This window comes from Microtus pennsylvanicus, chromosome 13 (assembly GCF_037038515.1).
Source record: "Microtus pennsylvanicus isolate mMicPen1 chromosome 13, mMicPen1.hap1, whole genome shotgun sequence".
Lineage (NCBI taxonomy): Eukaryota > Metazoa > Chordata > Mammalia > Rodentia > Cricetidae > Microtus > Microtus pennsylvanicus.
This window is the reverse complement of record NC_134591.1, coordinates 5,222,059-5,246,264: the sequence shown is the minus strand read 5'-3', so window position 1 is coordinate 5,246,264 and position 24,206 is coordinate 5,222,059. Positions and strand designations below refer to the sequence as shown.

Genomic DNA, 24,206 nt, shown 5'->3' with positions numbered 1-24,206 from the left:
GCATCAATGACCAGGAGGCCCAGGCCCACTAGTGTGGAATCAGAGAGGCCAAGTAAGGAGCAACATCTAGGCTTAATTCCTCCTGTCTTGGAAGGGCCAGTGTTCCTGAAGTACTATCTCCCAGAGTCACAAGGAGGAGCCTTATCTCTTAGATGTCAATGGAGGCCGATGGAGAACATGTGCTAACTCTTTGTTAGAAAAAGTCTTCCTGGCTGAAGCAGCATCAGAGGAAACAGGTCAAACAGAGGGTGTTGTGATGACAAACAGCTCCCAGTGGAAGCCTGGGCATTTCAGCATCAAGTTACTACATTTCGAGTTTAGATATAGTTTACTTCTCCTGTTTTACAGCTGAACAAGTCTGAACACCCATATATTTAAAAGGCTGGGCAAGCGCTAAACGGTATCTATACAAACATGTTAATATAAAAACATCAGTCATTTTTATATTTTAACAAGATGGATGAATGGAAATGAAATTAGACCTTATTAATGAAAGCAACATTATTTTAATGACAGTAGAGTTTTCCTGAGAAACCATAAAAGGCCATAAAGAAAAAGATGCAATTTTTGTGTTTTATTTTGGGACAAGGTCTTTCTAGGTATCCCTGACTGGCCTGGAACTCACATGTAGACCAGGCTGGTCCAGAACTCACAGATAGCTGCCTGCTTCTGCCTCCCAAGTGCTGACACCAAAGTGTAATTCTTTTAGTGACTGAACGATGAAAAATTTAAAGTTCAGTGAGCACATCCCCTACGAATCCAAGAGAAATCAAAACATCCTCAGCTAAGGGAAAAGAGAGATTGTGTCCTGCAAACTGTCTGGGAGGGAATGGTTGAGGACGTTGTCTCAACAGTAAGGAAGTGGTAAACAAGGGGATTCAGGGAAGCATATCTGAAATTCCAACCCTGAGAAGTCAGATTAGGCTACAGGAAACCTATTTAAAAAAAAAATCCCATCTACTAATTAATGAAAGAAAGAAAAGAAATGATGGCAGGAGGACATTTGAACACTGAGAAGGAAGGAAGAGAATAACATACAGGTAGACACACAGACATTCTTTCCCTTTCTTTAAAACTGTGCTTGGCTTGATGATTGAAATGAAAACTGACGGCACTGTCTGATTGGTTCTCGACGTATTTAAAGGAATGATGAAGAAATTTCATTGCATTGGGAGAAGAGCAATGGACATAAAACATAATGAGAAAAAGAGCATTACTTCTCCTAGGGAAAAAAAAATGATGACGCCAGTCAACTCTGCCAAGTTATGTAAACCGAAAGCACTGCAACTCTAAAATTATACAAGAAAATGTAAAAAACAAAAACAGATAAATCCAAATGAAGCTCTGAACAACCCGTAGGCAAGAGAGAAAAAACGGGAAATGAAAGAAAACAGAAAGCAGACCATCACATGGCAATAATGTATCAGTTGACATATTAAATCTAAGGCACCTGAGTACACAGATTTCAAGATGAGAATTGGCAGGGGAGTTGAAAACAGTTTCAGTTATATGCTACCTATTTGAAATGCATTTAACATCTATGTGGAGGTAGAAGCTTAAGAGAGAAAGGGAGGGAGAGAGAGAGAGAGAGAGAGAGAGAGAGAGAGAGAGAGAGAGAGAGAGACCTGAACTATGTAACTAAAACAAGAGGGGTGACTATATTGACATTAGATAAAAAAACAACTTATTAGAAATTACCAGGGAAGAATATAATATACAAATAATGGAATCTTCACAACTAAGACATAATCACCATAAGTGTTTATACACCAAACAACAAAGAAAATTGAACAAATCAAAAGAATGATAAGGAAAAAGAGACAAATCCACAATTATATTTGATTTCTTCACTATTCTTCCTTCAACACTGGCAGAACAACAGACAATTAGCAGAATTATAAGAAGAACCAAGCAACACTCTCTCGAAGGATATAGATAACTGTAAAAGAATACTGTGCCACAAACTGAAATTTAAATATGTTCTGGTGCCTACAAAATACATGGTAAGCTAGAACATATATTCTTGGCCAGGAAAAAGTTCTTAATAGGTTTAAAGAACTTACATATACAAATTATGTTTTCCAGACATAGTAGAAGCAAGCTGGAGATGATTAACAGAGTATATCTTTCCAGTCAAGTTGCTGGAACAAACAACACAGATCTGGTAACTTTATTAACAGATATTTATATTGGCAGCTCTGAAGACCAGAATTGTGAAACCAATATGGAACTGATCCGCTAAGTAGGAAAAGACGGTCACCCGACTTCCTTTATTCCCTGTATCTTCATGTTTGAAGACAGAGAACTGTGACCTCACTTCCTTATCAGGACACTAACAGCACATACGAGAGCACTGTCCCCATGGTGTAATGAAACGAATACCAAAGTAAGAGATAAGATTTCAGCAGATGAGTTCTGTGGGGAAGGTGCCCCTTGAGCCCACTGCAGAGGTGGTACAAACATCACTGCGTACTTGGAAACAACATACTTCTAAGTGCCCCATGGACCAAAGAGGAAGTCTTAGGTGTTTCATGGCATAAATGTGAAAAGCCTCCCAAAGGCACGAGTGCCAACACTTGGTTCCCAGCTTGCAGTGCTCTGTGGGAGACAGAGACCAGGGTTGTGGTGGTAGAACGTTTTCTTGGGGGAGTCTAGCTTGAGGAACTAGGTCAGTGTAGGGTCTGAACATCAACTTTCAACCTGGTTGTCAGTCCTTTCTTCACTGTCCACATGAACAATCTCCTCTTCTTCCTTCTCCCCATGGCACGAAACACTGACAAACAGAAAATTTTCTCTTAGTTGTTTGGCTTAGTCACGGAGATACAAAAAGGAACCGAAAGAGAAAATCAATGTCTCAGAAGTGGGGTTGTTGCTACAATTGAACCTTACTGAGGTCTTAAACCTTTGAACTGATTATCAGGCCAGTGGAGATAATGAAGACAGGGCTGAATAGGTGAGTCTGGCAGAAAGGGATTCAGAAGACCAAAATGCCAACAGTAAACACCATGCATGCGATTTTCGATGAGCCAGTGACTCCAGTGGGAAATGGGTGCTGTATTCTATCCAAAAATGTGTTTACATTTTGTCTGTCTTGATATTTTTATGATAGACTAAAATGAGAGGGTAGTTAATTTGGCAGAATAAATACCAAAAATGTCCAAAGCTATGATGTGCATTTTGTTTACCGATTTTATCCAGGTTTATAGTAAGTATAAAGAGCAGAAGGTTTAGCAGATAGACTTGGAAACTTTAGTTTGGTCAGAAAAATCTACGTAAAGTTGGATTTGATGGAAAACATGCTTTCTGAAGAGATCTACAATATTGAAAGGCAGACATTGGCATGAAAACAACAGGCCACTGTGCAATCTGTTTTCTCTGAAGCATCACCAGAGTGATGCCTGTTATGCAACACAGTGCCAGACAGATATCCTAGCCATTAAGACCAGAAAAAATATAAGAAAGGTGGACAGAAGGCTGTAGTGCTCTTATTCATAAATCATACATTTATTTACTGACTAATACTTAAAGTTCTTTAGAAAAATTCTAAGCATGAATAAGATTCTATTTTAATAAGTGTGTGTGTATGTTTGTATGTGCATGTGTATATGTGTCTGTGTGATTGCGTGTGCGTGTGTCTGTGTGTGGGCATGTGTGAGTGTATGTGCATGTGTGTATCTGTGTGATTGTGTGTGCATGTGTGTGTCTGTGTGTGTGCATGTGTGAGTGTATGTGCATGTGTGTGTCTGTGTGATTGTATGTGTGTGTGTCTGTGTATGTGCATGTGTGTGTGTGTGCATGTGTGTGTGTGTGTCTGTTTGTGTATAGACAGAGAATGAGTAAGAATGGGTGCCGGAAGAAGGCACTGAATCCCCTGGAGCTGGAGTTGCAGGCAGTTGTGAAGCACCTACTGTGGGCTCCGGTCACTGGACTCTGGTCCTCTGAAAGGGCAGCACCAAGCCTTCTAACTGCTAAGCCATCAGTCTCTCCAAGCCCTCAGTTGGCCTCTTTTACTATTACTTATATATTGCAATGAACTTAGGGACAATGAAATAAAAATATGCAGTATCACTTACGATTTGTAAAACATAAACAATAATTTGACTAAATGTGTATGGGACATGTATATTAAAATGTAAATGCTAATGAAAGGAATAGAAGAAAATCTAAAGAATTGTGAAAGCATGGTATAGTCATGAATTGGAAAACACACATAGTAAAGAAGCCTATATTTCCCAAACTGATGCAAAACTTTCAGATAAATAACCCAAGCCACTTTTCAAATAGAATGTTTATTTACATGTGTGTTGTTAATTCGTGTTTGGTTAACCCCATCCTTATTAAACCATTATCACACGACACTGCTGTTAAAGAAGTAAGTGACTTGCCCATGTAATCATTTTACTTATTTAGTTTTTCTTTGTCCATGCTCTGAGTTCAAACACTGTGAAAGCAGGAGCTTCGCTATCTCATGTATTACTTTGTAACTAGCAGCTAGAGCTCTTGCTCAGCCTTGCTTCAATATCACTTGTTCAATAAGTATCTGCTAAGTGACCCAGTGAAGGATTTGACCAATAGGAAAGGAGAAGAAAGTCACCTAGGCTTTCTAGTTCAGTTTTCTATGGGTATAGAGAGTAGATGTACTTATCATTTTATAACTCATCTGTCTACAGCTTTCCCTCTTTTTTTGTCCATATCTTTTTTATTTGTTGAGTGCTTATTATATGCCAGACCCAAAGCCAGACCCAAAACCCCTGGTATGTTTTCTCACAGTTTACAGAAATGCCATCAAGGGTGGCCTTATTATTTCTGTTTACAGGTGAGTCCCTGAGGCACAGTGAGATGCAGCAGACTTCGTATGTATCTAAAATGGAGTGTGCGGTCAGAGAGCCCACAGATGAGACTAGGGAGACCAAATTCCTTAGCTGAGAGTCTGGCTGGGATGTGTCTGTGTAGGCAGAGACTGATCTTTCTTTTCTGGCTGCCCAGACCTGAATAATCACACAGAAACTGTATTAATTACAACTCTGTTTGGCCAGTGACTCAGGCATATTTCTAGCTAGCTCTTACATCTTGAATTAACCAATTTGTATTAATCTATGTACTTCCACTAGGATGTGGCTTACCATTGCCAGCATGTTACTCTTGTGGCACCTACATCATGACTTCTTGAATCTTACTACTCTCTCTATATATGTCTGTTTGGATTTCCTGCCTTGCTTTGCTCTGCTAAGCCTTTGGCTGAAAGAGCTTTATTCATTAACTAATGGAAATAAAACATATTCACAGCAGACAGAGGGGAATCCTATATCATGTCTGTCTGGGATGTGCATCCATTTTCCGAACCTTAGTTGTAGAGTAAGGTGCTGAGATCAGCTGAGGACCAGTCTTACTTTATCCAATATGTCTCTCAGCTTTTCGTTATTGAGAAAAATACTCCCAAGAAACAACTTAAAAGAGGAAATGTTTATTACAGGTCATGGTATCAGAGGATGCAGTCCAGGATCAGCTGTGTAGAAGGAACAGCAGACTGAGTTCCTGCTGCCCTGCTCCCAGCTGCCTGGCTACCTTATACCCCAAAATAACAACACACAAATTGTAATCTTTTAAACACTGCCTGGCCCATTAGTTCTAGCTTCTTATTGGCTAACTCTCACATTTTGATTAACCCATTTCTAATCATCTGTGTAGCACCACAAGGTGGTGGCTTACCGGGAATGATTCTAGCCTACATCCATCTCGGGTTGAAGAATCATGGTGTCTGACTCATTTCCCTTCTTCCCAGCATTCTGTTCTGTCTACTCTGCCTATCTAAGCTGCTGTCCTATCAAAACCCAAGGCAGTTTCTTTATTAACCAATGGAAATAACACAGATGACCCTCCTACATCACAGCTGTCTCCATGGCTTCTGACTGCAGTCCTGTAGAACATTATGATAAAAGGGCATGGTGAGGAAAAGCTGTTTACCACAGCAGTCAGGGAGCTGAGAGAGTGAAGGAAAAGGGCAAAACAGAGACACAACCTTCAGAGGTGTGCCTCGGTAGTCTACTTCCTCTGGTTTAGTACAGTTTTCCACAACATCCCCACTTCTAAATACAATATTCAAATTTTGGATGTATCAGTGGTTTAAACCAATAATTTGATCACTGCCATCATGATCAAATCCTTCCTTAGAAATATCCTTAAAGACATACATGGCTTTGCTAATCTCAATATAATTAAGTTTACAATCAAGATTAACTACCACACCCAAAATTCATTTAAGAGCTACAGAGTTGAAAACAGCAGGAAGCCCTGCCCTTTCCCACACTGATTGTGTAACCTCTTCACTTTCCTCATCTGTAAATGGAAACAGTGACAGTATCCATCTATGTCTCCTCTGGTTACTGAAGGGAATTACAGGCTGGGTGACTGAAAACAACACCTTGCATTCTCTAACTCTTTTGTAAGACAACAATCTCAACTCAAGCTGCTGATAGATAGGTGCTGCTCCCACTGGAAGCCCCAGGAGAGGATTTCTGCATTTCTTCTTCCGGCTCCTGGTGGCCCCAACAGTTCTGACTCATGGCCACATTGCATCCCTCTGTGTCTTCACCTGCACATTGACTTATCCTCTGTGGGTATAGATACTCACAGTTTCATACATATGTACAGTGTATCTATCAGAGACAGCCCTAATTTTCTTTCCATTTCCTCAGAACCTCCCATCCACAACCCCCTCCCACCTCATGTTCTCTTCTACTTTTTCAATAACATGCTGAGACTAATTAGTGCTTCCCACATGTACATGGGTAACCTACTAGTGGTCACATACCTGAAGAAAAATGAACCCTCCTTTCCAAACAGCCTTCAATTACCAATAGCCTTCTCAGCTAGCGGTGAACTTCTTGCCCATCAATACTGGCTGATCTTAAGCCAGGTTGTATGCAGATAATCACAGCTCTGTTGAGTTCATAAGTCATGGCATCTAGAAGTCAGCATCTCACAGCACTCGGCCCCATCCTCCACTTTTGTTCTAGAATTCTATCACCTCTTCTGTGATACTCCTTGAGTTTGAGGGATGGGTGTGATATAGCTGTCCACTTAGGGCCAAGCACACAACACACACTTGTTCTCAGTCCTCTGATCAGCTACAAGTCTTCGCACTGCCTCCTATTGTGAGTGCAATTTCTCCGTGCATCTTCCTATTTCTAAGGCATTTGTGGTGACATTTAGATTACCCTGTAAAATCCAAAATAATCACAAGAGCTTTTTCTTAATTGCACCTGCAAAGTCTTTACCATGGATGGTAACATTCACAGTTTCTGGGGTTTGTGGTAGACACATATCTTCAAGACCCATTGTCAGTTCCCTTTTGTGGTTTTTTGTAAGGACTAAAGACATAAGAATGGGTAACTTGGTGAAGAAAACATGCACACATGTACACACACACAAACAAAACAAACAAACTAAAACATCCATTGAAAGAACAAAAGAAATGGGAGTCAGAAAGGGGTGGAAAGAACTTTGACAAATGCCTTATGCCATGTATCTCGTGTTATTTTGAGGAGAAAACTCAGCACTTGTTTCTGAATATTACCAGGTGGGCAGAACTCAGCCCCCAGGAGAACAACTGGTCTTGATCAACCACGTGATCAGTGCCCTTCTGCTGGATTGTTGATGTTCAGAAACAGGCCAGGCCTCTCCTGAGCTTGTATTAATATGTACAGCACCTCACTCACATGCAAAATTGATTTTTCTTTGTAAGCACAAAATGCAGCAGTTTGATAGTCTTTCTGCGCTTGACAAAGGCCATTTATAACCTAGTTTCTCCATCACCCTTGCTGGCACCAGCTCAAACGTCCCCAAGAACTCTCTTGTGCATTTGTAATTACACATCATACTGAGGAAAATGTAATTTCCAGGAGAGATGACCTCCTTTTGTATTGTGGTGGTTTTTAGAAATTAATGTGGATGTGTGTGTTGTTCCTATAATTTTCGGATGGTGAGGAGGTGTCTGTAGAGCTGTCAGGCGAGGCAAGGAGGGGTATTTTAATCAGTGACGTCTATGGATAGACAAAGAGGCTGGCTATTTTCTTAGTTAAATGACAGCAAGGTGACTGATGTGGAAACTTGGTATCTTGTTCAGAAGGCAAGGGCATTGGGATTGCTTCTCCCTCAGTGGATCTGGAGATGAGCTTAGCCCATTGAATAATGGGAATTAATAGGCAGATGAACTTCAACACAAGATTTCCCATTTACAGGGATCCAAAGCAACAAGACACATAGAAAAATATAATACAGCCGAGGTCCTAAGAAGGTGGGAACTGCTGGGGTTTGCTTAGGGATTGAGAGTTCTATGCAAGGATGTGTACATGGCTGATGGAGGACTTGCAGTATGTAGTGGTCTATCATTGTCTATTATTAATTTTAGTAAAATCAAAGCATTTGCAGACTCACTTATTCACAGATGCTGAGGCATGGTACTGTTTAGGAAAACCATTTCAGTGACCACATAGAAGACAGTATAGAGAAGCCACACTGGTTAGGAGTCTCTCACATTATTGTGAGCATACAAGTTGCTCACTTAGGGCTCCGGGGACAAGGATGCAAAAGAGATGAAGCTAATATAGAAAGGTACTACACATTTTTGAGTATTAATTGTGGGACAGAAGCTAAAATGAGGTGTGCTTTCATGCTTATGCTTCATATTAAAGCTTTACATCTAATCTGCAGTTACACTGTGCCCCTTTTATAGACACAACACTGAAACTCAGAGAGGGTAGTACCTCACCTAAGGTCACACAGCAAGAGCAACTGGAATTTAAAATCATATTACTGCTTTGTTTGCTTTTTTAAATATACCTAGAAGCCTTTTTAGGTGACTATCATAACAAGATACCTGGCTCAGGCAATAATTATAAATGGTACTAGCACTGTTGACATTAGTGAGATTTAGAGAATGTTTCTATGGAAACTGTGTCCTCAGTATCTTGACAATATTATGCTCATTTGGTATCACAATTCAGTGAAGAATTGTGAAGAAGACCGTGAGAGCCCTATTTCCTGCCAGGTAAGAAGGTTACAGAAGGAAAGAATGTTATCCCAGGCAATACTGTTCTCAATGGCTCAAATAAGAGTCTGGTCCCCATCTGTCTGAGGTGAAAGATGGAACCTGTCATCTCCTGAACCATAACCACCCTGTTGTCTTCTCCCTAAACAGTGTCCTGAAGAACTGAAACCCATGAAGGATGGCTCAGGATGCTATGATCACTCCAAGGGCATTGATTGCTCCGATGGCTTTAACGGAGGGTGTGAGCAACTTTGCCTGCAGCAGACACTGCCTTTGCCCTACGATGCCACCTCCAGCACCATCTTCATGTTCTGCGGGTAAGTCTCCAACTCCACGGTCCAGGAACTCCCTTATCACTCTAGGGGATCTGTGAACAAATGCTCAGGAAATGCTGCCTGAGCAGGCTAGGGCTGACCTGCAGGGACATGGCCTTTTTCTTCTTTTGATTCATACCCCGTTGGGTGTGTAAAAAAAACAAATGAGTGAGAAAACTGACAGTGAATGAGGAGTACATACGCTCATGTCTAAGCCTCTTTCTAAGGTACAGATGTTGTTCCATTCCGGCCTGTGTCCCTGACCTTTCTCTTGACTTTCTTGCAGTCCCATCAATGTACATAGAGACAGAGTCAGGGATGTTGAAGGTGTATGTATAAGTACACACATTGGCTCTGCCAGGTTGCAAACTACGGGACTCAGCAGTTTGGGGTTTTACTGTTTGGCCTGTCCTGGCCCTATGTCCATCTAAGTGGGACAACTACTGGGGAGTGGCGCAAGTTAAACAAATCACAGACGAAGAGCTTCTCGACAGCTTCTGGCTCCTGGAAAGTTCAAGCCCGGGCGCTTTAGCTACTACTTCTATTTTTTTCATTTTTCCTTTGTTATTGTTTGGAGAAGGTTTGGCATTGAACCCAGGACTTGCTCTGCCACTGAACTACATCCCCAACCAAACAAAATGAGTTTAGAACTCAACATAAGAAATGAAGAGGAGAAAAAAAAAGAAGAAAAAAAATGAAGAGAAGACATTCAGGTTCCCTTTTCCATGGCCTCTGTTCTCTCTCTAGGCTGCAGTGTACCTACCTGGGAAAGATGCTATTCTCACACCCAGGGTGAACGATGTTTCTTCCGAGAGGCCGTGTGACTACACTTGAGCTGCAACCTTGCCTAGAGTGGTGCTTGCCCCTCAGTAACCTCTCAAGAAAGTAGCAGAAGTTTTGTTTTTCCTCTCTGATTTGTGTTCCCTCTCTGATTTGCTCACCTTGGCCTTGGTGTCACCCAAAGAGGACTGTGATTCCTGTAAGAAGTACACCAGACTCTCATTACCAAGCAAAGCAGCGCATTATGCTCAGCCACCTTTACAGTCCTGTGCCTCACAGACAGAAGGTGGTAGCAGGCAGGGCTTTCATCCCAGTTTACCAGAAAATTAATTTAGCTTTCATGGTTCTAGGACAGAGTTACATACTTATTTCAGGGTCCCCTTTTCTGCTCTGCTCGAACTCGGGGCTGCCGGTGCCTTCAAGCAGGTGTTGAAGCAGCTCGCTGGAGGCTGTAGATATGCATTGATAAAATAAATAAGAAATAAATTAGCGTACGCAGACCTGAATTTATGGCAGTCTCTCCTCAGCTTAAGTGACTGCCAGGCAGTGTTGAGTAAATTATGCATGGATTCAGATCTGCGGGCTTGCATACGGAATCAGCTGTGTTCTTATCATTGTTATTTTCCTCTCAATGCACTTTGTGGGAGAGTGTTCTGCAGAAAATAACAACAGTCACAGCGGCAGCCAGGGGAGTAATGGATTTTGACTTCAGAAACCAGCACTGCCTTCTACCCAGTGTGCACCGCGGGGCGCCTTGGATTTAATAGACAGATTCCCAGGACCACCTCTGTCCTTTAGGCGGTAGCCTCTCAGGACTCCCATGCCTCCTCGTCTGTAACGCTGATGTTTCCTGTCTCAGTAGAAAGATGGTTGTGGGAAGTATGAAGCAGAGCTTGTCTTACTGTCCTGCTAAGCAACACATTCGAAGTCATAGCATTGGTAATGGAGCTTGTGGCCTCCTTACTAGGTGGCCTTTGGTGGATGAGACCTCATTCTTCTCCTCTGTAACACAAGCAGAGCAGTCTCTCTGTGTGTGGTTGCATAGGGGATGATGCGTTGTCTACACCGCTGAAAGAGCCTCCGAGCTACGTGCTGAGCGGGGCACTGTAACCACACCACATGGCCTGATGACCTCTGCTCGCCCCTTCCTCAGCTTCACTCTGCTGGTCTGGGAAACTGGACTTAGTGACCTTTCGTGCCATGAAATTTCTGTGAGAGTGTTAAACAAGATTGGATTAAAGCGTGGGCAAGCTGTTAGAGCCCCTTCACTGTTGGTAAACAGGACAAAAGGAAACGGAATACAGGCTTTCTAAAACCAACAGTAGTTTCCACAGCTTTGGGAATTGTCTATTAAAGATGCAAATGAGAAGCTACCCACACTTGTTAGAAGCACTGTAAACAATGAAGGCTATTAGCAGGTGCTTGTGAGAGACTTGGCGGGGAGAGAAGTAAGACGCTGTTGAACTAAGCAGGGTAAACAGAACAGACCCTCGCTTGTTCAACTCGGCGTAAAGCTCTATGACCTTTCTAAGGCTGAAACAGTGTGCTTGCAGCCGGGTTGGTACCAGCAGCACTGCTTAGGTGTCTCAGTGACTGCTCGGTTACTGCTCCTGATGACTCTGCAGAAAGGAGCAGTTATGATTTCTACTTTACTGACTAGAAAGCCACGCACAGGGTGCCCGGACTCAGTAGCCGGCCCCAGGTCACGTAGCTGGTGATTGGTAGGCATAGGGATTCCAACCTAGGCTGTGTGGGTCCAGTCTCAGGAAAGACAGATCTGCTATCGGTTGCCAGCCCTGAATATAACCAGTCATGTGATCTTGGAGAAGTGACTCGATGTCTTTGAGCCTCTGCTCTTTAATGTAGGACCAAAAGTGCCTGTACACAATTGTGGGGAATTAAGAAAAATTACGCAAGAAGGGAGACTGGCCCGCGGGATGAAGGACTCGGCAAGTTGTCTAATTATTAGTTCAATAGGTAGAAAGCTGTAGCATTTAAGTGGTCTCTGACTGGATTTTTGTTTGTTTATTTGTTTGTTTTTGATACCAACGATCATCAGCTGTCCAGGTACCAAAAATTAGGCTTTTGAAATCTCTTGAAGTCGATTCTGCATGCAGAGCAAACAAGTCTTCTACCTGTGCCACCACGACAGCAGCCCTTTCCTAATGACTGAATTTTATATCGTGCTTCCCGCTCTGCATCCAGCATTCAGAACAGAGTCAGCACACAGTGGGCACTCAACTTGCAATTATTTTTAAAGTTCTGGATGTAAATCAACGTAAGACATTGCTCATTTGACCTTTTCATTTAACATTTCCCATACGTCCCTCTTTCTATGCTGCACCTACTGTGCCAGCCTCTACAGTTCTGATGCTGTTCTCTCTGCAACCCCACTTCTCCCTGCACCTAGAGCATCACATTTGTACCCCTGGTCCTTTAGCCTGGCCATCTCTTTGTCACCTTATAGTCTTTTTTTGGTTTGTTCGCTTGTTTGTTGAGAGAGACAGGGTTTCTCTGTGGAACTCACTCTGTAGATGAGGCTGGCCTCAAACTCAGAGATCCACCTTCCTCTATCTCCTGCGTGCTGGGATTAAAGACATGCACCACCACCACCTACTTTCTATTTTTAAGGCAAGCAACATCTTCTTCAGCAAGTTCTCCTAAACATCATAGAATTCATGAATGAGATATACTGTTACCTCAGTACTGGGTAATAATATCAAAGCTTTCAAATAAAGACTACTTAAATTATGTCTCAGTTTTCTGAGAGATCGCCAGAAACAATCTACCTCAAGAACCAGCAGCACCACTTTTGGGTAACTAAAGGAAACTCATTCATACTACAGGACATGTGCTTAACTATGTTCATAGCAGCATTATTTGTAATAGCTGAAACCTGGAAATAACCTAAATGCCAATCAACTGAAGAACGGATAAGGAAAATGTGGTATATTTATACAAGGGAGTACTATTCACTGGTAAAAAAAAAAATACTGACATCTTGAAATTTGCAGGCGAATGGATGGATCTAGGAAAAAAACATATTGAGTGAGGTAACCCAGACCAAGAAAGACAAATATAATATGTACTCACTACATGTAGCTTTTAGATATAAAACAAAGAAAAACCAGCCTACAATTCACAACTGCAGAGAACCTGGACAACAGAGAACCCTAAGAGATACATACATGGATCTGAATAGGAAGGAGAAAAAGACAAGATCTTCTGAGTAAATTGGGAGCATGAGGTCACAGGAGAGGGTAGAAGGAAAGGGGGAAGAAAAGAGGGGAATGGAGAAAAATGTGTAGTGCAATGAAAAAGAAAAAAATTATGACTCCATATTTACCAAGTGGGATCAGAGAACATATAGATCTTTTCTCCTTGTCATTCTTGTGTTTTTGTGTCTAATATATTATATATGGGCATATAATTATGGAGACTGGCATACAGAATGAAGCATTCAATAAACTATATAGTTAATAATCTAAACTTTTTTCATTTCTACCCATTGTCTGGTAAAGGAGAGGAATACTTTCGTTTACCTGTAATTCAGGGAGGGGAGTGAGGTAGGATCCCATGGAGCCCAAGCTGGCTTTGGGCTAACTATGTAGCCAGAGAAAACCTTAAATTCCAGCTTTTCCATATTTCCACCTCCCAAGCTTTGGATTACTGGTGTGCACTACCATGAGTACCATTTGAGGCAAACCTAATTTTACTCATGATACCTGGACATAGCTTACAGCCTAGATCTCTGGTTAACTGCCCAGATTGCCTGTCTCTTGCCAGAACAACACATCCTGTCACAGTTTCCTATCTAGGGAACCCCTCCTGTATTCCTGACTTATGTGTTTTAGTTGTATCATAAAACTATGGACCCTTTGAGAAAAGGAGCTATTTTTTAGCCACCTGAGTGCCCGTCTAAGTCACTGTTCTGTTGCTGTGAAGAGGCACCATGGCCAAGGCAACTCTTATAAAAGAAAGTGTTTAACTGGGGGCTTTTGTACAGTGTCAGAAGTTTGGTCCAGTATCAACATGGCAGGGAACATGGCAGCAGACAGGCTTGGTGCTGGAGAAGTAGCTGAGAGCTGCATCCTGATCCATAAGCGGGGGGGGGGGCGGGGGGGGGAACATGGGTATAAAGTCTATCCCAAGGGCACACCAGCTAGAGCAAGGTTCTACCTCCTAATTCTTCTCAAGCAGTATGGACATATGGGAGTCACTCTCATTCCAACCCCTGCGGTATCTGCGCTACTCTTTTCTAAGGCTTGACTCAAGGGCTTCCTTGTGTCCTCTCTGTGTTTGGGATTTTATTAGATGCTAACAATGTAGTGAAGCACTGATCACAAGTTCTTGCCCACCAAGAACAAGTAGAGTACTGAGCACAGGTTGTTGAGTCCTTGCTTGGTCCTGATGGATGGGAATAGAGCAGAGGCCAGGTAACCATTGTGGCTGGCAGAGCTTTGGGGTAGGTCCAATGACTCCAATTGGACTCTAATCTGAAACATTTAGATTGAATCTTATACATGGGGAGACACTGCCCTTATGAGAAGACCCCAGCAAGTTGCCTAGCAACTGCATTTATGTTTGTGTGGGTGTGTTTACAATGTCTACCACACATTTCCAAGAGAACTTAATTTTATCCACATAAATCTAATACATTTTTTGTAAGTTGCTAATATAAAGATAGAGTTAAGCAGGAGTATGTCTAAGGAATGAAAGGGGAGGAGAGAAAATAGTGTTGGGAGTCTGACAGCAGAAAATCACTCAACAGAACGAATTTAGCTTTGTGCTCCTTGGCAATGGAAGTAAACAGTTAAAAAAACACATGAAAACAATACAGGCGATTATGTAGTTATCTTTTCCTGAGGAAAAGATTCTGCTGTTTGTTTTTTTAATCTGCTGTGGGGGTGTGTAATTTCTTGGTGTTATTAACTGAGATGTTTATCCATTTGTTCCCTTGTAAATAATGGTGAGAGTTTCTTCAACAGCTTTGGAGCTTCCATATTTCTCGGGGTGGCTAGAAAGAAAATCAAGGCTCACAGCCACATAAACTACTTCTCAGTGGAAAATTTAGGACTTAGAACTATCCCAAGTATTTCTCAAGTCCAACTTCAATGAAAATGTATTTATGGTGTGAGCACTTGTGGCTCCGCTAGAGGACCCAGGTTTGTTTTTCAGAACCTACATGGTATCTTGTGGCCATTTATAACTCCAGTTCCAGGGGATCTGGTGTCTTTGTCTGACCTCCGTGAACATCAGGCACATGTGTTTCTTAAAATCATACATGCAGACAAAACACTCAGACAGATGAGATAAATTGATCTTAGAAGTTGGTTTAAAAGAAAGTGAATTTACACACCTGGGCTCTGAAACACGCCATCCTCAGATCATCTTAATTGTCCTTTGGGTTGAATGTTCTGTTGACAAGATTTGGAGAGGGAGAGGAGACAAATGCATGTGAGTACTATCTGCAGCTAATGGGAATTCCTGATTTTCATTCCCCAAACTAATGTCTGCGCTGGATTTAGACAATACTGAACTAGGGACTAGAGACACATGATTTGATTGTGAGCACTGTAGAGTCATCCACTCAAGCCCTAGTTTTGTGACACTTTCTGCCCAATGGGCTAGAACAGAGCTCTCTCGCTTTGCATCTGAGCTGGAGGATGTAGACGCTACCTCTAACCATATTAGACACTCTGCTTAGTGCTTTGACCCAAAACTAAACAGGAAGCAACTACAGAGAAGGGGGGTTTATTATGGCTCTACGTTAAAGGGGACACAATCCATCCTTAGTGAGAAGTTTTGGTGGCAGGAGCTTGAGGCAGCTGATCACATTGGTTCCCTGGATGCAGATAATGAACAGAAAGAGGAGGGAGTGGCACAGGCTATTGAAGGTTCCAGACCCTTCCCAAACAGCACCTCCAGCAAGAGACTAAATGTTTAATACATGAGCTCACAGGGGACATTTTACATTCGAATCACAGCACTGAGTTAACATTGGATGCCTACATGCTAGAGGGGAACTTCTAGTATTGGGATGAAATCTAGGGTCTCAGCAAGTTAGACAACTGAGATATATCTGATTACCTGATGCCAAATTCTTATCAAATATTACAGCATTGTGCTGTTCATTAAACATTTTCAAATTATCAGCACATTGAGGGAAAGACATAAAGTCTTCCTATGGGTTTTGAAAGGCACTTTCTTATAGGCTATGGGAAATGCTGGTTCTGAAAAGTGGCCCAAGGTTTAAAAAACATGAAACAGCTGAGTGTGAGGCTCATTGAGGAAAGTCTGTCCTTCAGGTTTCTCATGGGTCTGTGGGTAGACAGTGCTATGATGTGTTCTACTGCAGAGAAATGTATGTTCATAGTAAAATGCATGCATTTCCAAATTAACGCTTTGCTAATGGTTTTGACAGAGTTGAAGTGTTATTCTTTTCCTTCCCTAGTGTGAAATGCTAGTGTTTCTTATACTTGAAGAGAGGAAATTATAATATTTAATTAGCCTTGAGCATCCAGTGGAAGTTGTCATCCTTCCCTTCCTCCTTTCTCCCTTTCACTCCATCCCCTTTCATTTCTCTTCTTTTTTCTTTCTCCCGCTCCTCCTTTTTCTTTGCTTTCTTTCATCTTTTCCCAAATATACTTGAGTACATTACTTCCAAAATGATTTTTTTCTCAACAAACTTACCTTTTTCTTTAAGTAAAACATTAGGACCAAGACTATATGGGAAAAAAAATTACAGGTATTCATTTTGGTTAACAATGGGCCAATTCTGAGATTTCAATTAAGAGAGGCTCCTGTAATGCTAACTAGTGGGAATGATGCTGTTGAAGTCCATGGCTACTGACCCTGCTCCTGTGTTACCATGGTCACCAGATTCTGAGTTCATCCCTATATTGGTCCAAGTCTCTGCCCATGGCTACTGACCCTGCTCCTGTGTTACCATGGTCATCAGATTCTGAGTTCATCCCTATATTGTCCAGTCTCTGCCCATGGCTACTGACCCTGCTGAGTGAGCGAAAGCGAGCCTGTTCCTGTGTTACCATGGTCATCAGATTCTGAGTTCATCCCTATATTGGTCCAAGTCTCTGGTGTGCATTTTCTTCCATTCCGTTTAGCCTTCACTTCTTTTATTTTCAATCTTTCTGTAAGTATTTTATTCCCTTCTTTATTTTAAGAAATATTTTCTAGTATTTCAGTAAATAATTTTATTAGCCCCATAAACCATTGAGAAATGATGGAATAAACAATCCAAAAATCACAAAAACAAAAGTAAAAAGTATGTGTTTTGAAAATTTGACTGTTTTCTGTAGGTTTCTGGGTTTTTTTTTTCTTTGAAAACCCAAGATGATTAGAGATGGCATTTTTTGCTAAGGTGTAAGAACAGTGGATTTGGATTAAGATGACAAGTGTCAGGGTCCTTGTTTTCCCAGGTAGTCATGTGACCTTGGTCAAAGAAGTCAGGTATCCCAAGCCTCAAATTTTTACTGGCAATGCAAGAATGAAAGTGCTCACATGTCCATATTACTATGAAGGTTAAATAAGCAAGCAGGCTGTTGACCAGAAACAGAGACAGTTTCATGGGGCTCCTTACAAATCCCTATGCGCTCTCTGACACCTCGGATGTGACAAGCATATTAAAGGAAGTGTAGGCATCGCTTTCAGTTAGAATGCCCACTCTGTGCCCGTGCCTATTTTATGTTTTGCATTTGGCATATGCATAAATATATAATTTCATGCGGATCTTGGCTGTTTTCCTGTGAGCCCACGCTCTTTCAAATGTCTGTAAGAAAAGCCTCCCCGACAACAGAATGTTCTGAAGAAGCTGTATAATTATGTGGCATCATACAGAAATAAGATTTAAAAAGCAAACAGCAGCTAAACAGACCTTCCCATAAATCTTTCTGTGTGCTAAGGTGCCCTGAGGGAGAGTCTTGTTCACATTTCACAACTTGCAGGATCATTTGCTTTAGTGAATCTGGTTTTTTGCCCTGTGTCTATAAGGGTCTTGCGGAGATTACCCCAGGCTGTTTTGTTTTCTCTTTCTCTTCTTCCTGTCTTGCTGAACCATAATCCTTTTCCACCCCGAAGCAAAAGATAAGTCCCTGTGATGTGAAGTTTTGATGCTAAAATTGTGCACATAGACTCGTATCCACATATAATCAGGCAGAGCTTCAGGTACGACACCCTGGGTCCATCTCCTCACATGTGTTGAATAGCCCCTTCTGCTCTCTAATCCTTGGTTTTTTCCTTTGGCAGTGAGAGCAGGGCAGTACTCCTCTATGAGAGTGAAGCTCCCACTGTTGGGTTTGTAGTGAGTCCCCACAAACCCAGTGACTAAGAACAATGCAAGTTTATTACCCGCACAGCCCCAGCTGACAGAATTCCTCAAATCTAGGCATGAGCAGGGATGGTTACATTTTGGAGACTTTATAGTAATCTTCCTCCCATACTTTCCAGCTGCTGGAAGCTAATACTCCCTTTGTAGCTGTCTCCTAAGGACTTATCTTATTTGACTACAGTGTGGCTTATTTGAACTCAGGAACTTTGAGGTTTCAATCTGTAAATACTTAGCTTTACTCCATTGGGTATGTCACCCACGGCACAGAATATGATAGGCAAGTGAATGTGACACAGACACAGGTCGCTTACTTGATGACAGTAGGAAAGCAAAAACAGAAAGAAGGGCTAGGATCTCAGTATCTCACCCGAGCGGCATCACTTTCTTTCCCACTAGTCCCTACCTCGCAGTGGTTTCACAACCCCCTAATAGAGTCACTGACTGGTTAACCACTGGTTCAATACATCTATCATAGGCTGTAAGTAGCAAGTCAGGTAATCTATATAATGTGCTCTTGTGGATACAGGACTGAGCTTTCCATATGTAGATTGCATATGTGCAATGCACTTATGTTGCTTATGTATTATATATATATATATTAGTTACATATATAACAATATAAATTGTACATATCATCCATTCCTAATAAACAGCGCATAAAAAGTTCCTAATTTTATATTTTGACAAACAAGGGGAAAGGAATGAAGAGTCAATTGCAGCTTTAGAAAACCTGGATCTAGAGAGGAGCTAGAAGCTAGGATTTACACTCCCTAGAAAGCATAACTGGCCTAGTATAGGTGAATGACAATACTCATGACAAGTACAGTGGGTGATACACTGTTTGCTGTTATATGAAAAGTGCCATATTATACTGTCTCTAAGGTATCTCTAATTCTCACATCAGCCCCCTGAGGGTTGCAATTATTCTCATTTAATAGACTATGACACTGAACCCAGAAAAGTTTATAGACATTATCAGGTCATATAGATGGTCATAACACAGCCTCTATTTGAACTCAGGAGCAATTAGCTCCAAAATCAGAACTTGATACCTGTGTCTCCCTTAAGTAAACCACTGTGAAATTTCAATGAACTTTCCAAAGTACATTATGCATGCTACCTTCTCAGACTGGGATCTTATACTATTATGAATCAACAATGAAAAGGAAACAGATCAATTTGGAAATTTAAGAAAAATAACAAAACAAAAGCATCATGTCTTTGGGGATGTGGCAATGTCTCGGTGGAGGGTCTTAATTTAGATGTTCAAACCTGCATACATCCTGACACAGTATTGCCTTTCTGTATTCCTTCTGCCCTTACAGTAAGGCAAGAAAGAGAATCTCAGAAGCTCAAGGGTTAGTTAGCCTGGTATATACAATGGCCAACAATAAGAGACCTTCTCTCAAGCATGACGGAAGGTACAGATCAACACCTGTGGTTGAGGTTGCTCTCTCTCTCTCTCTCTCTCTCTCTCTCTCTCTCTCTCTCTCTCTCTCCTCTGTCTCTCTCTCTCTTTCCCTCTCCCTTCTCTCTCTCTCTCTCTCTCTCTTTCCCTCTCCCTTCCCCTCCCCCCCCCTCTCTGTGTGTGTGTCAGAGGTACAGAAGACGGGAGAGAATAAAAACCTGTCGTCTAAGTACCACCTGGACATGAATAGTTGGTCAAACTGAAATGACCCTCCTTAGAATAAAGAGGGTTGCATGTTAGACTTGGCTTGGAGACAAAGCCGCAGTCAGAAACTCTGTGGAATTTGCTAAGGAGCCAGAAAGACTGAAAATAAACAAACAAAGCACCTGACTCAAGAATCAGAAGGAAAAAAAACCTGCAAAATAAAGCAGCAGAAAGGAATAGACACAAAAGAATAAGCAAATGAAATAGAACAAGGAACAGACATAGCAATAGAACGTAGAAAGCATGTTCAAAGGGGCAGGTATCACAAATAAATACATTAGAAATGAACAAATAGGGAACAAAGCACAGAACTGTAGTCACACAAAAGGTAAAAGATTTAATGAGAATATGGTGTATAGTGTTAGAGTATCACACATGGAAGTCTTGATAAAATGTATTATATCATTAGAAAACAAAAATTCCAAGTTGGAGTCATGAATATGTAGAAAATTCAAACAGGCAGAAACAAGAGATTTAAATATGTATAACTTAAACAAAAAGAACAATTTCCCAGCATTTGCTATAACCCTGACTCTCAAGCATGTGGCCATACACCTAGGCAAAGCTGGTAGACATATTAGAACTAATTAGTTTGATTGGACCAAAGTCAAGCCCCCAAAATTAGTAATAGCTTTTCTGGAACTACAATGACTGATGAGAAAGTGTAGGTGAAAAGCGATCATATTCCTCTTCCTAGCTGGTGGTGCTGTCAGTTTGACAAAAGCTGGAATCATCTGGTAAAAAGGGGCTTTTGCTAAGAGATCGCCTCTATCTGATTGACCTGGGACCAAGTCTGGGGGGCATTTTCTTGTTTTTTGCTTAATGTAGAAGAGCCTATTCCACTGTAGTGATGCCATCTCTGGGCAAGTGGTCCTGTAGAGTGTGAGAAAACTTGCTGAGCAAGGCACTGGGAGCAAGCCTCTAAGCAGTATCATTCCTTCCATGGCACTTGCTTTAGTTCTTGCCTCTAAATTCTTGCCTTGAGTTTACTCCCTGACTTCCCTTGGTGGTCGAGTATGACCAAAGTTGTAAGCTAAAATAAACCCTTTCCTCCCCAAGTTATTTTGGTACTAATGTTCTGTCATGGTTATAGAAAAACTAACTGGAACATTTCTGACATGGAAAATATTAGGATAATAGAAACATTAATTCTTTTGACATATACATTTCATCTGTACAGTGGCTCTATAAGTCAAGGACTTCATTATATATAAGCAAACGTGGTACAGAGAGGGTAGGAATTTTGTGTGTGTGTCACGGGTACACAGCTTCTGAGAAGCAGAATCAGAATTGAAATTTGTTGTCCTGTATCCAAAATATGCAAGCTATATGATTATAATCTTGTAAGTAGAGTGTCTCCTGTAAAGTCTGTGAATATTTCCATAACAGAAAGAAACCTTATGATAAAAATAATTTGAATGTTCAGTAAAAGTTTTTTTAAAAAAAAATACTTGATGAATAGACATGAAAGCTCTGTTTCTAAATTTGAAGATTCTAAATCATGGTGATGCTGCAATAGTCAGGAGGAAATAAGCCTTCTTGCTGGAACAAATGAACCCTTCACCAAAGCAGAAGCATGCATAAACACGGAATCTCTTATCCAGCCACTCACATCTATTGTACAGTACTTACCAGTATCCTACGGTCTCTAAACCATCGATAGCAAAGGATAGGGATCCAAAATCAGAGGATACTTTGAATGGTTATGTCTGGCAATGACTCTTATCTGTTCCATGCAGATACCACTGTACAGAATACAATGGCATGGTTCCTCCACTCAGTTACAAGGAAAGCTTACATATACGCTATAGTGCATGCCTAGGAAGAGAACAGAGGGTGCAAGATGCTTTCTCTGACATAGTGTAAGCAATCCGCAGCACAAAACTGTCCTACCAGGGGTGGTAGAGATGGAGCAGTGGTTAAGAGCTGCTCCTGCAAAGCACCCTTGTTGGATGGCTCATGACTACCTATTTTAGTAATATAGACACATTAAATAGAAAATAAATTTAACTGTGCATGCCTTTTGTATATTCCTACTTAGTATATAATAAAAATGACATTTCAAGTCACTTAGTGAATTGATTGACCCTTCTGGTGAGTGTCTAACCATTTTTAAAGTTGTTGATTTTAAATAACTAATTTTGTAGGGGTAGATTAAAAACTAACTCATGATATATATGCTTGTAATTCTCAAAATGTAAAAATAAAGCAAATAATTACTCCACTGCACAGAAAATAAATCCCATGTACATGAGGTAGTGAAAGATGGAAAAATGTTAAAAATACCTGATTAATATACAACAAGACAATGTTTTATCCTATGGTTTCCCAAACATTGCAAAGAAAATCTCAGTTAACAGGGGTTCTGTAACATCAAAATCAAGATTAAAACACAAGCCTAGAGTAGAAGAAAGTTTGAAAGCATATGGACAGTAAAGAGGTTCCATCCAGAAAATACACACTACAAGTACCATACCAGGAAAATGGTCAAAGCAGAAAATAAGTACCATCCACAGAAAGAAATATAGGAAAGGATGTAACATCTGAGAAATGAAAATCCAAAGAGGAATGAGTTTTTTACCCCATCACAGAGTGCCAACAATGAACATGGATAATGGAGAAAAATCAAGTCTCTCATTCATCAATGATGGGGTTGTAAACTGATGGAGCCTCTACCAATGGTCATTTAATAGATCTATCAAAAATTTAAAATTCATAAACCATGGACCCAGCAATTCCTCTTCTAAGGATCTGTCTTACAAAATACACACATATGTACAGTGATTTATCTACAAAGATCTTCATTCTGGCAGTATTTGAAATAACAAATAGCTACTAATGGCCAAAGTGCCTATCAACAAAAATTAGTTAAAAACATTATGGAATGTTTGTATTGTACAGTGCCAAATAACCATTTTAAAGACAGATCCATAAGTCACTGGCTTGAAAAAAAATCTCAAGCAACGTTAGGTACAAATGCATCTCAGAAAAATGTGTTGTGAACTTTTATGTATATAATTAACTACGTTTTTGTTTATATATCTATGCATATTGTATGTGATATTTATATAGAAATGCATATTTGAATGAGTTGGAAACGTTTTAATAGGATATATAACAGATAATAGTGACAACAGTTGTACAGGAAGTATGGAGTAGGAAAATAAAGTTCCACATTTTACTTTACACATTTTGATTCTGTTTATATGTTTACCGCGAGTATATATTTAATCATAGTTGCACAGGCATTTGTGTATGTATATGAATGGGTAAAGAAAGAGATAGAGAAGTATCTTACCCAGTTTATACTAAGTAAACCATTTCTTCATGTTGACTGGGGCCCTACTGGGATACTGGATGCGATTTGACATTACGAAACATTTGCTATATGCTCGGCACTGTGGTATCTATGCAGATCAGCTGTGTTGAAACTGTTCTGAGTGGGCTTTACTTGTACCTAACAGATATGGGAAAGATGGCGGGTGGGGAACTGACTTCAAGAATCCTGGACAAGGCCTCCTTCTGGCAGCCCTCTGCTGTACTTTGGACAGGAAATTGTGACCTCTGGAAAGGTAACCAAGCTTCAACACAGCACACTGAACAACCAGAAGGAAGTCACAAAAGAATGACAGCTTGTTTTATGCATGAGAATATCCTGACTTTTCACCAGTGTGTCTTGAGTCAGGTTGGCAGTGCCTTCAACTACCTTATAGGAACATAGCTACATTGTCCAGCATCTGTCAGCTGCAAGTTCCAACACCATGGCTGCATTTTCCATCCAAACAACTCCACAGAGACTAACTTGTCCTATGAGTTCCTGAGTCATCTTAGAGTCCAATTTATGTAATCTCCACTGTCTCTAATCACTGCGTGATTATTCAAATGTAACTTTATAACCAGCCTCAAGTGTAACTAGCAAATACAAGATTTGGGGAATACAAAAGATGCCTACGAAGATGCTTGGCTACTAAACAGACCTAAACAGACCTGAACGTAAAAGCCAACTTTGCCCCAGATTAAAATATACTTCATCTTTAAATCTTC

General features: G+C 40.9%; 1 protein-coding gene and 1 non-coding gene across 6 annotated transcripts in view; one reads left to right on the top strand and one right to left on the bottom strand.

The window, feature by feature from the left end:
- The window catches only part of Astn2 (astrotactin 2), a 997,088-nt gene that overhangs the window by 627,963 nt on the left and 344,919 nt on the right, over nt 1-24,206 (top strand). For all 5 annotated transcript variants that reach the window (XM_075947014.1, XM_075947013.1, XM_075947012.1 and 2 more), the window contains one exon: nt 9,200-9,366. In XM_075947014.1, the coding sequence (XP_075803129.1) occupies nt 9,200-9,366 (167 nt within the window). The remainder of the gene's footprint in view (nt 1-9,199; nt 9,367-24,206) is intronic.
- On the bottom strand, nt 12,183-12,306 carry LOC142834528 (U11 spliceosomal RNA). Its single transcript, XR_012907619.1, has one exon. It is a non-coding gene; the product is annotated as a U11 spliceosomal RNA (small nuclear RNA).